Source organism: Salvia splendens, chromosome 17 (genome assembly GCF_004379255.2).
Source record: "Salvia splendens isolate huo1 chromosome 17, SspV2, whole genome shotgun sequence".
In the NCBI taxonomy this organism is placed as follows: domain Eukaryota; kingdom Viridiplantae; phylum Streptophyta; class Magnoliopsida; order Lamiales; family Lamiaceae; genus Salvia; species Salvia splendens.
Genome location: NC_056048.1, coordinates 4,816,749 through 4,834,703, shown reverse-complemented (window position 1 = coordinate 4,834,703; position 17,955 = coordinate 4,816,749). Strand labels below are relative to the sequence as shown.

At 42.0% G+C, this 17,955-nt stretch overlaps 2 protein-coding genes across 4 annotated transcripts; one reads left to right on the top strand and one right to left on the bottom strand.

Annotated features, from left to right (window-relative positions):
- The first annotated feature begins 4,684 nt into the window (after nucleotides 1–4,684).
- LOC121774864 lies at nucleotides 4,685–5,948 on the top strand. 2 transcript variants are annotated; one of them, XM_042171749.1, is made up of 2 exons: nucleotides 4,685–4,874; nucleotides 5,108–5,948. In XM_042171749.1, exon 2 carries the CDS (start codon nucleotides 5,130–5,132, stop codon nucleotides 5,871–5,873), a length of 744 nt encoding a protein of 247 aa, XP_042027683.1. In that variant the 5' UTR covers nucleotides 4,685–4,874; nucleotides 5,108–5,129; the 3' UTR covers nucleotides 5,874–5,948. The 2 variants fall into 2 exon arrangements, with proteins under 2 accessions (XP_042027683.1, XP_042027682.1); XM_042171748.1 differs by having other exon boundaries at nucleotides 5,102–5,948.
- Nucleotides 5,949–6,227: 279 nt separating this feature from the next.
- LOC121774863 (uncharacterized WD repeat-containing protein C2A9.03-like) lies at nucleotides 6,228–10,474 on the bottom strand. 2 transcript variants are annotated; one of them, XM_042171747.1, is made up of 10 exons: nucleotides 10,074–10,474; nucleotides 9,531–9,693; nucleotides 9,246–9,404; nucleotides 9,020–9,106; nucleotides 8,324–8,458; nucleotides 8,112–8,222; nucleotides 7,706–7,797; nucleotides 7,477–7,582; nucleotides 7,094–7,180; nucleotides 6,228–6,952 (listed from the first exon to the last, which is right to left on the bottom strand). In XM_042171747.1, exons 2-10 carry the CDS (start codon nucleotides 9,666–9,668, stop codon nucleotides 6,539–6,541), a joined length of 1,329 nt encoding a protein of 442 aa, XP_042027681.1. In that variant the 5' UTR covers nucleotides 9,669–9,693; nucleotides 10,074–10,474; the 3' UTR covers nucleotides 6,228–6,538. The 2 variants fall into 2 exon arrangements, with proteins under 2 accessions (XP_042027681.1, XP_042027680.1); XM_042171746.1 differs by having other exon boundaries at nucleotides 9,246–9,413; nucleotides 10,074–10,467.
- Nucleotides 10,475–17,955: the final 7,481 nt, after the last annotated feature.

Sequence of the window (17,955 nt, the reverse complement as noted above, 5' to 3'; positions counted from 1 at the left end):
TGACGTTGATTTTTTCTATGAAAAAATAAGTGTGAAAACAAAAAAAAAACAGTATATACAGTTAAAAAGAATTAGTGATTGATTGGTGAGAGTCATATGTTGGGCCCAAATATGTATAGTAGTATTTGAATTGGTTGAGACATAAATCTGTAAAGAAGGCCTGGCCTGTTTTATTACTTATGAGGCCTGCTGTTACCAACAACTGTGATTTTCTTCCGTTCTACTACTATAGTTGAATTGCTTCCTTTGAGTATAGAAATTAAAGAAATAGATTAGTTTAGTTAGTTAAATAAAGTGAAAATAAATAAATAAAAGGTTAAAATAGAAGAGAATAAAATAAATAATTAAAGACAAAGTAAAAAGGAGAGAGAATAAACATTTACCATAAATATTTGTTTTGCTAAATTCTTTTCTATAAATATGACCAGTCACTGCTTTTTATTAATGAATCTATTCATATCTTAATTGACATTAATGCATGAAATAAAAGCGTCCAAAATAAAGCTTAGAGCATCTCCAATGGCGGACGTCCGGTCGGACATCCGCGACGGGCGACTGGGACGTCCGCCATTGTGGCGTTTCAACTCGGATACGGATGTCCCGTAAGGACGTCGGATGTCCTCGGACGTTGCGGCGACAGGCGGGCGGACGTCCGCCATTGTGGCAAGGGTCGGACGTCCAGTATGTTAAATTTTTTTTAAAACTCTATATATACGGCTCGTTGAACTTCATTTCATTCGCACCACTTGTGTTAACAAGTTTCTCTCTCTACATCTCTATTTTCAAGTATATCTACAATGGCTAGTGACAGTGATAGCGAGGATGAATTGGAGGTCGCTGTGGAAGGTGCTATAGATAGGCTGCTACACCAGAGGGAGCAGCGGCGGCAGCAGGTGGCGGTACATCGGCCGATCCGTCGTCGAACTATAATACCACGTGACCACGTTGCTGCACATATTCGGTTGTATCAGGACTACTTCGCTCCGTAGCCGCGTTTTGGGGATGTCTTATTCCGGCGACGTTTTAGGATGCATCGTCCGCTGTTTATGCATATCGTGGGTGCTTTAGAGAGAAGATACCTGTATTTTAGGATCAGGGAGGATGCAGCTGGCAAACCCGGACTCACGCCTTTACAGAAGTGCACTGTCGCAATCAGACAACTGGCATACGGAGGCGCGGCCGACATGTTCGACGAGTACCTCCACATTGGCGAGTCGACAGCCGTCGAGTGTCTGCAGAATTTTTGCGCGGGCGTGAGAGCGATATCTTCGGAGTCCGAGCCCCCGAAGACTGCCAGAGTCTGATAGATATGCATGGGTCGGTGCACGGGTTCCCTGGGATGTTGGGCAGCATAGATTGTATGCATTGGGAGTGGAAGAACTGCCCCGCCGCCTGGAAGGGGATGTACACTACTGGCTTCAAAGCCAAGCATCCCACGATGATCCTTGAAGCTGTAGCTGACTACCGGCTGTGGATACGGCATGCTTATTTTGGAGTCGCCGGGTCGAACAACGACATCAACGTTCTCCAGTCGTCGCCCCTGTTCAATGCTCAGTGCAATGGCGTTGGTCCCGCCATCAGTTTCGTCGCCAACGGCAACCAGCACAATATGGGATACTATTTGGCGGATGAGATATACCCAAACTGGCCCGTCTTTGTGAAGACAATCAAGCATCCGCTCGGACAAAAGAAGTCCTACTTTGCGAGCCGTTAGGAAGCAGCGCGCAAGGATGTGGAGCGGGCATTTGGTGTGCTCCAGAGTCGATGGGCGGTAGTCAAGGGTCCTGCACGACAGTGGTATATTCCCAACATCGGTGATGTCATGTACGCATGTATCATAATGCACAACATGATTGTCGAAAATGAAGCTGCGGAACTGACTCAGTGGACCAATGAAGATGATACGGGTGCAGGTCCAAGTCACGGCGTGGCCACCGCGAATGTGAATATGGGGGTACCTCATGGAGAGGTCGAGCGGATGCGTGCATTTGCCGACATGCTGCAAACAGATGCCCATGTTCGACTTCAGAACGATATTATCGAAGAGGTTTGGACACGGAAGGGTTGACGTTGATGTTAGTACTTTTTTTTTGTTTTATTACTATGTAATTTTTTTTTCAAATCATGTATGTTTTTTTAAAATGAAGTTGTTAATTTTTCCCGTTCGTATTCGTGTTGTAATTTTATTTCCGTAAACGTAAATTGCTTTATTTGTGAATTTGTGATTTTTTTTATTGCGGGAAGTCCTAGTGGGAAGGGCGATGGGAAGGGCGGATTGTGAAGGGGATGTCCTAGTGACGTGGCAGTGGGATGGGAAGTCCTAGTGACGTGGCAGGAGCTGTTTTTGAGAAGTTCTAGTGGATGTCCGAGTCCACTGGAGATGCTCTTAGTTAGATTTAATAATTGACAGCGTGGCGATAAGTTTTGTGATTAGTGTAAATATTAATCAAATTTAGTTTTGTGATTAGTGTATCACCAACGTGGCTCCCGCAACGGGATTAGATTTGAAATCAAAATCAGTAAGAGCATCCGCAACGCGGTGCCGTCGCCGTTCCTATGCCGTTCCGGAGGAACGGTTTCGCGGCGGCACGCGTTGCAGCGTGCGTTCCGTCGCCATTCCGTGCCGCCACCGTTCCCATGCCGTGCCGCGTTTCGTTCCTCCGGAACGCGGAACGAAACGTTCCGCCACGCGCCGAGGCGACGTGGCGGACTCCCATTCGACGCGTGAAGCCCACTCGCTGCCCCGCGAGTGGGCTTCGTCCCGATGACGCAATAATTCATTTTTTTTTAAAAAAATTCGAATTTAATAAAAAAAAAAAATTTTTTTTTTATTAACGGTAATGAGACCGTTAATTTTATAGCCGTTTTTTTTTTTAATTTATTTATTTACTCTATAAATACTCATATTTCATACTCATTTCAATCACAAACACACATCTATTCCTCTCTATTTCCACCCCAATTTTCATCTCAAATCAACTCTATTTTCCTTCTCCCAAATTTAATCAAACTAATGGATCCTTATGAACAAATGTGTCAAATATTGGAACAATCACTTGAAGAAGATCGACGACGGGAGGCGGAAGAAGCCGCTCCGCCCCAACGTCGCTCCCGTACGTACATCCATCGTAACCGGGAGGAAGCCGCCGCAAGGTTAGTACGCGACTACTTCTGCGATAACCCGGTTTGGGGAGATACGTACTTCCGTCGCCGTTTCCGCATGGGGAAACCGTTATTTCTCCACATCGCGAATACTTTGGCAGCCCGGGAAGAGTTCTTCCAGGAAGGGTTCGACGCGGTCGGACGTCCCAGCCACACGACGCTGCAGAAATGTACTGCAGCAATCCGCCAGCTTGCGACTGGACAAACGGCCGACATGTTCGACGAATACCTCCACATCGGAGATAGCACTGGGCGAATGTGCTTGCTCAAATTCTGCAAAGGCATCCGGGCAGCCTTCACCGACGAATTTCTCCGGAGGCCAAGCACGGCCGATTGTCAGTTCCTTCTCGACCTTCACGAAACAGTGCACGGATTCCCAGGGATGCTCGGCAGCGTCGATTGCATGCACTGGCAATGGAAGAATTGCCCGGTGGCGTGGAAGGGGTCCTACACGAGCGGCCACAAAGGTACCCACCCAACCGTTATACTCGAGGCTGTTGCCGACTACCGCCTTTGGATCTGGCACGCGTACTTCGGGGTCCCCGGGTCGAACAACGACGTAAACGTGCTCAACCAGTCCGACCTCTTGACCGAAGTTTTGGATGGTAAAGCGCCGGCCATCAACTTCGTCGCCAACAATCGGCTTTATAAAATGGGGTACTATCTCGCCGATGGCATCTACCCGAAGTGGCCTACCTTCGTGAAGACGTGCAGTGGGTCTGCGAACCCAAAGCAGGCTCTTTTTGCGCAGAAGCAGGAGGCTGCTCGCAAGGATGTGGAGAGGGCGTTCGGGGTTCTCCAAGCGCGCTTCAACATCATCAAAGCCCCGGCTCGTACGTGGTTCATGGAGAACATGGTCGACATCATGTATACGTGCATAATCTTGCACAACATGATTGTCCAAGACGAAGGACCCGAGGCGGGAAATTGGTTCGACCCCGAATCCCCCGGAAGCTCAACCGCAAGTAGTCCGCCTCGAAGTGGAGCGCATCCGTCTATACAAGAACGGTTATCTATTCGTGCAAGGACACGCGACTCTAGCGCCCACACCCAACTCCAACATGATCTAATTGAGCACATTTGGGCAAACTTTGGCGGATGAAATTATTAAAATTGTGTACTTTTATTTTTTTATGATTTTAATTGTGTGCTTTTTATTTTTTTAAGTTTAAGTTGTAACTTTGTTTTAATGTTGTGTGTTTTTTAATAAAATGTGTTTGTTTTTTAATTGAATTGAGTTGAAATTAAAAAAAAATGAAATTGAATGAATAGTAATTTAAGGAACGGTTAAGGAACGGTTAAGGAACGAGGGTTGCAGGTTCCGTTCCTTAGTTAAGGAATGGAGTAAAAAAGTACAGTGGGGCCCTCAAATAGTGGTTTAAGGAACGGTTTAGGAACGGTATAGGAACAGCGTTGTGGATGGCCTAAGATGGCCCACAAATTTAAAACCTAACCCTCAATCATGACTTTATAATTATTCAAATCACAGCCCATTGAATTATTGAATCTCAAATATTTTCAAAGTGTCGACAACTGCTTGTGAACTCTCACACGCATCCCAACTATTTTCTACACAATATAGAATATAGAGAGAGAGAGCACACCTCCGCCTGCCTGCTCTGCTTGTGTTCTCACTTTTCCCCACAAATATCACACCATTTTCTCAGCTCAGATCGCCACAATTCTCAGCGTTTCTACCTGCACAATCCAAGGTACATGTTCTAATCGATTCTCTCAATCTCTCTCTCATCACTTCATCAATTGTTTCTGTTTTTTTTTTATCACACGATCATCTATTCGCCGTTCACCATTAACAAATTAAATATCAATAATCAGTCATGAAATTTGAATTCAAACAATGCAGAGTTACTAAAATGATAAAATCAACGCCCTAATTTAGTTCGGTTGAAGCTTAGTTCCTTTAATTTTGATGTTGTAGAAGCAGAAATCGTTGAGTGGTTGAAGAAATGGGATGCATAACTTCGAAGGCGATAACGCGATCGATGAGTATTAGAGAAGAGCTGAGGCATGGCTTCCAAAGCAGATCCGCAGCTTGGGATGAATTACTAGCATCACACATCGCCAACACCAACACCACCACTTTCACTCCACCATCAATTGATGTTGCAGATCATCCTCCCCCTACCAATGCAGATCCCTTCCTATTCACACGCTCCATAAGCTGCCATACGCTGCGAGAGGACGTGCCGGATTTCAAAGACGGGAAGAGGAGCCTGAGCTTCCACACGGTGGAGGAGTATGACGCGTTGCTTGAGCGTATCCACAGGGATGATGTCGAGTTGCAAGGATTGGCTGAGGATGAGAGGTGTGATGTCGATTTTGCTGAGGTGGAAACAGGGTGGAAACGGAAGGCAGTTGCGAGAGGGCTTAAAACGCTGGATGTGTCGTCGGGAAAAGTCCCAGCCGTTGCGTGGCTGAGACGGAAAATGGTTGAGCAAGCCCAGATTTACTCTCCTGGGAGTTATGTTACACCTAAATTTGGGAGCTACAATGCTCCTGCCATTGCCATGCCACGAGACAACACGAAACAAGATGCGGCCGTGTTCAGTCCCGAGCTGCTTGCTGCTTTCGAAGATTGTATGCAGCAGCTGCAGGTGGAAGAAGACACCATTCTCAAACAAATATTGGTTGATCATTCATTTGAGAATGAAATCAAACATGTACAACACAATCCACTTGTAGAGTCCTAGATTCAAATTTTGAGACTTCAAGAGTTGAACATATTCAAATTATCAGATTTTCTTCACAATCATATCATATTCCAACTTTGAGTTGCTCTCGACCTAATGTCAAGTGAAACAGAACTCGATCTCGATGCATCCACCCTAATTACATCATAATTGTGATTAATGTACCCAAACTGAGATTAACAAGTGTGATCATGAAGTCAATTAGGGCAGATGCACTGATCATCCGGCCTAGCAAAGGCCAATGGACTGTTTAGCGATGCATCCGCATCCGCCTCAGGCATTTTCCCGAAGGAATGGCCGTTTATTAAGGCTTCACTTTCATACAAGGTAGCAACAGATAAAAACAATGAAGTCTAATCGCAGACAGTCAGCATTCTTTTACTCCAAAAAAAAAGTTAAATGGTACAAATTGAATATTTCATATACACATCACCAAATGACATTTTCAGACAAGCCTAGCCTTGATTCAACTTGAGGCAGCATCACAATGCATTCAAGGCACCTTATATAACCTGCCCCGTCACCGGATGGTGTTATTTGATGACACAACAGTTGGTCCAAGATACAGCACACACTGATTCATCTTCAGACCAGACCTCTTCCAGGTGGCCAGAGAGATGCTACCGTTGTTTCTCCTCAACAATTGCCAAAGGAATTCAAGATTCTCACATTAAGGAGTCGAGGTATGAATGGTTTCTACAGCGGTTGTATTGAAGAAGGCTACCGTAAGTGCGATCCCATACCCCAATGAACAGGGATTCAGTATCAGGGCTGAAAGAAACTCCAGATATCTCACCAAAAAAGTCTATTTCTTGCTCTTTCTCAAAACCATTTTGTACATCATACACATGAACAAAGTCAGCTGGTTCGGCCATGGCCATGAACTGGCCATCAGATGTGAAACGGATTGATCTGATGGCACCCAGATTTCCTTTCAGTACAGCAACTGATTTAGATAGGTTTCGAGCATCCCAGACTCGGCATGTCTTGTCCTGGTTCCCCGTAGCAAATGTGTAGCCATTTGGATGCCAAGCAGAGGCAAAGGAGAAGTCCAAATGCCCGTGAAGAGACCCAATGGTCTGCAAAGAAAAAAAGGTATAGCACCAAAATATAATATTATTAAATAAAAGCACAACCTCACCTCTCAGCCGACATTCTGATACGATTGCCTATGTTCTTAGTGGCCAAAAGAAATTGATGCAAGAAACAAAATATGCTACCTTCCCAGTTTGTGAATCAACGAGCATCCCAACAGGATCGTCGCCAACAATAGCAATAATCTTGTTATCCGGACTTAGAGAAGTGTGCTGTAAAGAAAATCATCAAGTCATCCTTGTGCTTATATATACCACCGCAACACCTCACATGCACAAACACATGGGAGGCAGACTCAAAATAAAAGAGCATGTGCACACATAGATACAATACAACGTTTCACACATAAATCAAAGTATATCGTCCACAATCTTCTTCGTGCTAAAACCTCTCAAATATGTGCAAGATAGCAACTTCACAAGTTCTAACAATTTGAAAATTAAATGTCAATGCGTGGAACTTATATCCAACTATATCACAGTTATAAGCTATAACAAAGTGAACTTACATTTACAGGAAACGGATAGGAGAAATGTCTAACAAGCTGATATTTTTCCAAATCAAAATCCCGCACTCCACAATCATTATTTGATGCTGTGAAATGAACAGCGCCACTGAAAGCATTTCAAACGAATTAGTTCCATAATACGATTGGTGAATGTAAAACATCATAGAATATATAAATTCTTGGTCCAGAGGCTATCAAAGGCATAATATAAGTTGAGAATAAAGCTAACCTTGGACCATCATAGATCTCAATTGCATTTGTGATAGCATTATCATCATAAGTTGTCCTTGTGCAAAAGCTAACACCAGGTCTATCTAGATACTGCATCAGAAGGAACATCCGTTCAACAATCAAGAGACAAAAGAAAGATTCCAAACTTAAATAAAATATGCATCGTCAGTATAAAAGCATCTGAGCATTCATATGATCTGTAAACCGGTGGAAGATAGTACTTAATTAGCACAGATTGAGCAGCGCCTCAAAATATCTCGACAGGAACTAAGGTTTGAGAAAGAACAATAATCAAGGTTATATTACAACAGCCAATAACACAACTATTAGTAGTGAATTGCATGATATGGAAATTGAATCTAAACAAAAGGCAAAATAATAAATCTTTAATGGGAGAGAATTACCTTGCAAATAAGCTCACCCTGGAATCCCCCAGCAATCAACAAATTGTCACGGACAGCCAGAGTACTAACTTGAGTTTGAGTAAATCCTTCTAGTAGGCTTCCAGGGTGTTTCTATAAAGAGAGATACAAAAGTCAGAAAAATTAACTACAAAGGAAGCATTAAGTCCAATACTTTAATTACTCAACAAATCATCATTTAGGAAGAGATGTACCTCTGACGGAGCCACATGCCCAGAGACATTAAGAACTTCAGTCTTTTTGGAACTTAATGAAGACCAGTGAATAATTGAGTAATGCGACATGAGGTAAACATCATGCTTTGATGTTGACCAAACAAGGTTCCTCAACTGCAATAACATTTACAGGGAGAAACTCAGAAAACATGCATGCAACATACATATCAACCATGACGCTCAATATATGATATCTCTAAAAAGAAAAAAACTGATGCTCAATACACATTTTTAAAATATTCATGATAATGCGTAGCATTAGCATGCTCTATGCATCTAACTGAACCTCATTGTGAAACTGCTAGTGGCAGTGGCCATCTATTTAAAATTACATTTCACAATTTGACTTTTTTGATGTGCTGTAACAAATCAGGACGCACATCCAAACACAACTAACGAGAGAAAACTCAGCATGGAACCAGAAGATCATTACATCATTGCACATTTATACACTTCACATTTCACAATAAAACCTACTTAATTTAGCCGATAAGAACATTGTAATCCTTCATTTACTATCATCCCAAACAGAGAGCACATATAAAGAAGAAAGTTAGAAAAAGAAAAGAATATCAAAGACACAATGTTCAATCCAATTATTTAGCTGGCCTGGTACCAAGCACTCACGGTCATTAGAAAGATCAGCAAGCATCAAAGAGGAACAGAACCAATTACCTGAAAATGAAGAATGGTTGATTTTACTGATCTGGTATTCTGCCAGAATTCATAATATGCTCCACCTTTCCTAGTTACTTTGCATTCCTAACAAACCCAGAAGAGAGAACCACAAAATTTATACCACTTTTACAAACAATAAAACAATAGTTTATACATTTTCTAGAAGCACAAAAGCAATCTAACTCTGTTCAGCTACCATATAGCAAATAAGACTAATTATTACCTTTTCTGATTCCTCACCGGAGTGGAGTACATTCTCATAATTCTTGTACTGTTCTAGTCTAGTCTGTCTATACTTCTCCCTAGTTATGCTTAGCCTCTCCCATGGAATTCCTTGGATATCCTTCCCTCTCCGAGCCTCAGCAGCCGATGTATCAGTGATCTTATTGTCCTAATCCAACATTCAAGTTATCATATATCGCCAATAATAAAACCAACAGGCAATAACAATTGAAAAGATTATAGTGATATCAACAATCATAAAATTTGAAGGTGCTATTGAACTAACCAAATTATCATGTTCATCCTCATCCTCAGATTCTGTGTCCCCTCCCATTATTCGACCAGCAAAATACATATCTTCTTCTACTTCTCCCATTTCATAGTCAGCAGGCGCATAATCCATTTCTTCCACTTGATATGACATTTATCCAACTTAAGTTACCAGGTAACTACAAGGAAAGTAACTCAATAATATAATTAGATTGCATGAACAATCTCCAACCACCGCAGAAACTGAAAAATACCTACGAAACTAAACGTTTACATAACCACCCCAAAAGAAAGCATCAATTCAAACATTAAAATCTTGACCAATAACTTCAAAGGCCGAAAACAAAAAAAGAAAACATTTTTCGAATTGAAAATTCAAGTATACATGATATAAAGTAGGAAATTGAAACCAATTACAAAATTGAAGGGTTGCAAGAAGCCAATTCAAAGTGAGCATTCACTACCGAACCCTAAGCAGCAAAGAAAGTCAAAATATAGACAAAACAAGCCTATAATCTACAAATCAACATCACAACGCAGAAAATTAAACTGTACTCACATAAAAAAAAAAAAGCGGAATTGAAATGAAACGTTTAATCCTCGCCTCCAACTCGTCCAATTTCCGATTTTTCCACGGGAGAAAGATCGAATCCTCGAAGATAATTGCGCAACAATCAGAGCCGCGGGGACTCCGATGGAGAGGATTACAGAGAGATCTCTGCGGCTTCGATCAAAAAGCGCATGCGATCTGGAGCTGGCTCAATTTTCCAAAAGCACTTCAATTATGACATACGACTCGTTGAGGCGGTTAATTTCTTAGTTTGGTTGCGGTAAAAGAGAAAAACGAAAAAGGCAATTAAAATGAAGGTATGATAAATCGTTAATGGAGAATGAATGAAGATCTTTTCGTAAAAATGGAAGATTGAGAGGGTAAATTTGAGAAGAAACAAAATACTAGTGGATTTAGGCTTACTATTTACTGCAATGGAGATTTGCAGCTGTTTTGCGATGGAAATCAATGAATTTGGTCCACCGCAAGATAAGAAACACGTGGGATTATACCATTGAACGATTATTTTTATACTACTGATTTAGGATTATTTTTTTACTAATTAAGGTTACTAAGACTTAGAGCGCATTCGTTCGAAGCACATTTCAATGGGTAAAATATTTCATTTCAATTAATAAATCGAGAGTTTGAGTCATTATAAAGAGTCATTATTCGAACTCTAAGAATGTGATAAGACTTGTGGTTCCCGAACCTATAGATAATTAGACGTACTAGGATCTATGTTGTGCATCAAAACGCAGCACTTAGAGAATCAAATGCAAGTATATTGTTCTTTTAAAAGTGTGGGGGTAATAACATACTAGTACTATTAGGGGGTGTTTGGTTAGCAAGATTAAATATCATGATTAAATATGTATCATGTTTGGTTCATAAGATTGAACCCTTCAACTTAATTCTAGATGGATAGTCTCATGATAATTAGTCATAGCCTCATCCCTCCAACTAAAATAATCCCACAACTTAATCCTAGATGGATAGTCTCATGATATTAGTCATGACAACCGAACGCCACCTTATGAGACAAACATTTCATTCTTGTTAGCTTGAAGCGGTTGTGGACAAAATAATCTATTTCATGCGTGAGAACATCCTCAGTCCTTAGTCTTACAAGCACACTTAACATTAGATAATCCATAATTATTAATATTGAGATTTACATTAGATGCTCGTGGCAATTTAAATGATCTAGGTGAAACAATCATATTTTTTCGTGGCAATTATACCTCACGTTCAGATTAACAGGATGAATGTTGATATCTTATATTTCATAGTTTGATTGAATTTTGATTTACGTTGATCAATGATATATTAATATTAATATTATTTTTCATAATTTGATTGAATTTTGGTTTAGTTAGTGATATATTAATTTCAATACATTTTTAAATGATGTCAGCTTTAGTCCGATATCAAGATACATACATCTAAATTGTCACTTCGAAAGTAGAAGCTCATGAGCATTAGGTAGTAGTACTAATATTTTATAGAATTACAATTCAATTTGTTTTTTAATAATTTAAAATATACGTTTATATTAAAGTAAACCGATGTAGTCATTTTCATTTTTTTAAAGTATGACATTTCCAGAATAAAAATACATTTATCGTATAAAATATTACTAAAGGTTGATAGCATTTTTTTGGAAACAGACATATAACTGTTAAAAGGCTTTCTTTTTATTCAATTCTAAGTATTGTCACGGATTTACAATGTTCTATATAGGGAGGAGCCTCTACAAAATATGGTAAGATTTACCCTAGTACTCGTTTCCTTATTGCACGGTAATTACAATTAATTTCATATCTCCGTGAATATTTGCTTGTGATTTGGTTCTTCTTTGATTTCTTTCCAACACTCCCCCTCAAGTTAAGTGAGGGGATCATCCAAGCTTAACTTGCCCAATACTTCGTGAAAGCTTCGAGAGTCCACTGCTTTGGTGAGGATATCAGCTAGCTGGTCTTCTGATCTGACAAACGGTAGTTCCACAATTTTGGCTTCAATGTTGTCTTTGATGAAGTGTCGATCGACCTCAACATGCTTCGTTCGATCATGCTGTACTGGGTTCTCAGATATACTGATAGCTGCCTTGTTATCACAGAACAGTTTGCAGGGTCCCGAAGTTACCAACTCCAACTCGGTCATTAGCCTCTTTAACCACAGGATCTCAGTCAATCCACTTTTGATCCCTCGGAATTCTGCTTCAGCACTTGACAATGCTACCACCTTTTGTTTCTTGCTTCGCCAGGTGACCAAATTTCCACCAACGAATGTGAAGTACCCTGCGGTTGACTTTCGATCATTCGGGTTTCCAGCCCAGTCAGCATCTGTAAATCCGTATATGTCCATATGACCATGTTTCTTAAACATCGCCCCATGCCCCGGAGTTCCTTTTAGGTATCGAACGATCCGCATTGCTGCTTCCCAATGAGCTGCCTGAGGTTTGTGCATGAATTGACTCACAACTCCAACTGCGTATGCAATGTCAGGCCTTGTATGAGACAAGTAGATCAGCTTACCAACCAAGCGTTGGTATCTCGTACGATGAGTAGGTTCTGCTCCTTCTACTATCTGTAGCCCATGATTCTGCACCATAGGAGTATCTGCTGGCTTGCAGTCCAGCATCCCCGTTTCCGCTAGCAGGTCGAGCACATACTTCCTTTGGTTAATGAAGATCCCCTTCTTCGATCTCAACACCTCAATTCCCAGAAAATACTTTAGTAATCCGAGATCCTTCATCTGAAACTCTGAGAACAGGTTCTGCCTTAACATCTTGATTTCTTCCTCATCGTCGCCGGTGAGGATCATATCATTCACGTAGATGATCAGGCAGGTGATCTTTCCTCCCCTCTTCTTTAGAAACAGAGTGTGATCAGAGTTACTCTGTTTGTACCCATACTTCTTCATCACTTCGGTGAATCTCCCAAACCATGCTCGAGGAGATTGTTTCAATCCATATAGCGTCTTCTTGAGTTTACACACTTGTCCGCCCTTGAAATCTTCAGAGAACCCTGGTGGGGCTTCCATATATATTGGCTTTGAAAGTTCTCCATGTAGAAATGCATTAGTAACGTCGAACTGGTGAAGGGGCCACTCCTTGTTGGCCGCAATAGAGAACAGGACTCGGATCGTGTTCATTTTGGCTACTGGGGAGAACGTCTCTGCATAGTCAACCCCATAGGTCTGAGTGTACCCCTTAGCTACTAACCTCGCCTTGTATCTTTCAATCGATCCATCAGGTCTCCTCTTAATGGTGAAGACCCATCTGCATCCTACGGCTCGCACTCCTTCTGGTTTGGTACATATGTCCCATGTTTCACTTTTTGTCAGGGCATTCATTTCCACCATCATTGCTTTCCTCCAATGGGGTATCTGCATAGCCTCTTCTGCTGTTTGAGGTATCTCTTCTTCTTCATATAGGGCGGCCGTGAATGCTTTAGCCATTTCGGTGAGATTGGCTTTAGCAAGGTTGGCTACTGAGTATCTGCTTTTAGCCCCGATCTTCTCCGGACTGTACCTCCTTGGCGGAACTCCTCGAGTACTGCGGTGAGGAAGAATATACCGGCCAGTGTCTCCATCGACGGCAGTGACTTCCTCTGTGTCAGAATTGTCAGCGGTAATAGATGTATTCTCAGGATCGGATTCAGGAGTTACCTCAGATATCACTGGAGGAGGATTGGATGGAGGCGCGGTTGGCTGAGGAGGTTCTACAGCAGACATGACCTGCTCGGCGGTGACGCTAGCTTGTTCTGTTGGTTCCACGGTGGAGTTGCTTAATTGAGGCACCAACCAACTTGGGGGTCCATTTACATTTCCTAGGCTATTCCTAACTTCATCATTCTCCCCCTGACCCCGAAGCTGGGTTTGGTAAAAATACTCGGACTCAAGAAAATTGCAATTCATAGTGGTGATTATTTTCCTAGATGACGGATCATAGCACCTATATCCTTTCTGATTTATCCCATACCCAAGAAAGACACATTTTACAGCGCAGGCAGAAAATTTAGTTCGTTCGTGTTTTGGGATATGCACATAGACAGAACAGCCAAAGATTTTGAGCGGAAGAGTGAGGGGTTCAGGGACCTTTGTTTGTTTCGTGAGGACTTGGAGAGGTGTTTTCATATCAAGCACTTTGGTGGGAAGACGGTTTACCAGATAGACCGAGGTAGCTACTGCCTCCGGCCAAAGAAATTTGGGGACATTGGAATCAAAAAACAAAGCTCTAGTTATTTCAAGAAGAATTCTATTTTTTCTCTCAGCTACCCCATTTTGTTCTGGCGTATAAGGACATGAGGTTTGGTGCACTAACCCGTGTTTTTTAAAAAAAAATTCCATGTCTTTGTTGACAAATTCCCTCCCGTTATCCGACCTAAGGATTGACACTGTTTTGTGAAATTGTGTTTGAATCATTTTAAAAAATATGACAAATTTTTCAAACACTTCAGATTTATTTCGCAGAAAATACACCCAGGTCATACGTGTGCAATCATCAACAAACAGAAGGAAATATTTAAAACCATGATCACCATTAATAGGCGCAGGGCCCCACACATCAGCATGAACTAGAGAAAAAATGTTTTTTACTCGTGTATCATTGGATTTAAACGACTGTCTATGATTCTTAGCAAAAACACACGATTCACAAGAAATGTCTTTTAAATGCGAAAATTTGGGAAAAAGCAATTTAAAATAACCCGCGGATGGATGACCCAATCTTCGGTGCCACAACCAAGCTTCCCTACTAGCAGATCCGTGAGCAAGCATCGCAGCGCCACCTTGATGAGCTATCTCGTCCACATAATAGAGTCCTTGACGCTCAGTGCCACGCCCAATTATCCTCCTCGTCCTGATATCCTGTAACACACAGAAATTCGGGTGCATCAGTAGAGTACAATTCAGCTCTTTAGTCACGTGACTAATAGACATCAATTTGTGAGACAATTTTGGCACATAGAGACAATTCTTAAGTTTCAGACTCGGAGTAATTTCAATAGTTCCACTTCCATGCACAGACGTAAATTCACCATCAGCAGTTTGAATCTGGCTTTTAATTGTCCCATCAAAAACAGAAAAATCTTTCCTTTCATGAGTCATAGTATCTGTGGCCCCACAATCAAAAATCCACTCACTACCCGTATTACACTGCGAATTTTTCGCCATGCAGGCAATATGTGTGTTTTCAAGGGGCGCAAAGTAATTAGGGCTAATAAATGCGTTTTTCGAATTTGGGAGGGTGTTTTTCGTATTTCCAGGTTTCTGGGAGCCTAATTGCAAGGTATCATGAATCTGGGGGCCTAATTGGAAAGTATGGGGTAAATTATGCAATTTTAATGTTTTGGGAGACTTAAGTGTAGAGAGTGAAAGGGGGTTAGGGTTAAAGAACCCTAACCCGGTACCTCCAAATCTCTCGCCGCCTCCTCTGTATTCCGCGACCGCTGCTTCCCCAGCCGCCCCGCCTCTCGTTTCCGGTCGGCCGTGAGTGCTGGTGGCCTCGGAGTTGCCCGCTCCGGTCGCTGGGAGCATACCTCCATCGTTCTCGGTTACTCCAATAGCCAATCTCGCCTTGGATTTCTGGTTCTCATCCCACCAATCCGGAAAACCGACGAGAAGAAAGCACGACTCCTTGGTGTGCTTGTGCTTTCCGCAGTGAGAACACCAAAGCTTCGATTTGTCGGGCTTAAATGGCCGGCGGTTTGGGGCATTTGGCGTTCCCGTTCGGTATTGTGGTGGTCCGCTTCGTTGCTGCTGGTTTCGGGCCGAAAAACCGAGCCCGACGTTGCCCGATGATGATATAGCGTCGTTGATTGCACCGGTGTTGGAGTTGATGTTTGTTGCCGGCATAATTCTTAGCCGTGCGGCTTCTCGTCTAATCCAGCCGTATGCAACCTCCGCTGAGGGCCATGGTTGATCCTTGAGGACTTCTCGTTTCATCTGGTCGTACTTTGGATTGAGGCCGGTCAAAAACTTGAATAGCCGGCGTGTCTCGATGTATTTCCGGAACTGCCCTACTCCTTTGTCACAGCACGTGACCGGTTTTTCTTGACACCGGTCCACGTCGATCCAGGTTCCGTGTAGGTGTCGCCAATACGTCTCGAGACTTTGTTCTCCTTGTTTAATGTTTTCCGCCTTCTCCTCCAGGTCGAATAGCAGGAACGGATCCGAAGTGGCTTCGAAAGTCACGGCTAGGCTCTTCCATAGCGCCTCCGCCGTTTGGTGGTGAGCAAAGTCGATGACAATATCGGTCTCGATATTGTCAAGGATCCATGAGAAGACGATTAAATCCGTCTCCTCCCACTCCGTGTAGCCAGCCGCCCCTGGTTCGGGTGGTGGCGGGCTGCCGTTGATGTGGCGGAGTACTCGTCTACTCCCGATTTGGATCTTTATGAGTCGGCTCCATATGGAGTAATTCGTCCCGTTGAGCTTTACTGCCACGGTCACATTCTTGCTGACCCGTAGCTTGTGGTCGTCTTGAACTGGGGGTTTGGTTTCGTCGGCCATGGCTTAATCTGCCTTTAGGTCGAGAGAGGTAAACAAAGGCTATGATGAAATTATTTCTGAGCCTTGCTCTGATGCCATGTTAAAAGGCTTTCTTTTTATTCAATTCTAAGTATTGTCACGGATTTACAATGTTCTATATAGGGAGGAGCCTCTACAAAATATGGTAAGATTTACCCTAGTACTCGTTTCCTTATTGCACGGTAATTACAATTAATTTCATATCTCCGTGAATATTTGCTTGTGATTTGGTTCTTTGATTTCTTTCCAACAATAACTATATAAGTCATGACACAAATTATGAAAAAGACCAACAAATATTGTAATTTGCGATTTATTCCTTTGGCTATTCTGGGAAATTGGATTAATGCGAAGAAACTAGGCACATGCAAACGAACCAACATACCATAACAAATTAATGGATTAGGCGTTACGCCCACCAGACACCGTGCACGGTGCACCACTCCTATTTCACAATTTTGATTGATAAACAACTTGCAAAACTCAATTAACTAGGGCTACCAAATTGCGTGGATTGAGTGGTTATCGGATCAACCTGATATCGATCTAATCCAATAAGGCTAAACTCTAACCCAATTTGAAATCATCGGATTCTTATCAGGTCTCAACCTAATAATTTCGTGGGTGTTCGTGCTATCGTGTAATGCAAAAATTGGCAGTCATATTGTTAATGATTATAAGTTACTATACAATTTAGCTTAACACGACACGACAAGGACCAGAGCATAATATCACAGGATTAAAACATAATATTATAGCGGGTCCACCCGGACTGGGTATCCCTTGTGCACGGTCCACCCGAACCGGGTAGGTGTGTGCTCGAACTAGGTTTGACCCTTTTAAGTTGTATTTCTTTTCTTTGTTCTGAAGGCTACTATATATAGACTTTTAGTAGGGTTTGTCATTTGAAACACTTTGATGAATGTTATTTTGAAGACTCTTTTGAGAGCATCTCCATAATGAGATTATTATCCAAATTTCTATTTGTAGGTTGTTTGATTTTCTTCCTTAGTTAAGTCAAGTAAATGTATGCATTTATGGTAGGTGTAGCCATAAATAGTAGAGCCAACGGAGTGCTAGTCTTGGCAGAAGTAGACTAGGGTTGCCCTCATTGCTCTCTACACTTTCTTTCCATTTCTATTCTCACCATCAAAATCATGTTTGAGTCTAGTTTTTGTGACTAGTCCCACCTATCCCTTATATCTATGTTAAAGTTGGAAAATACTATTGGGGTATATCTTAGGAATATGGAAGAATTCAATCATAAGCCTCATCAATATATTTACAATAACGCCATAGATTTTGGTTCTGATACCAATTGAAGTGAATGTTGGATACAAAATAGTGAGTCCATCAT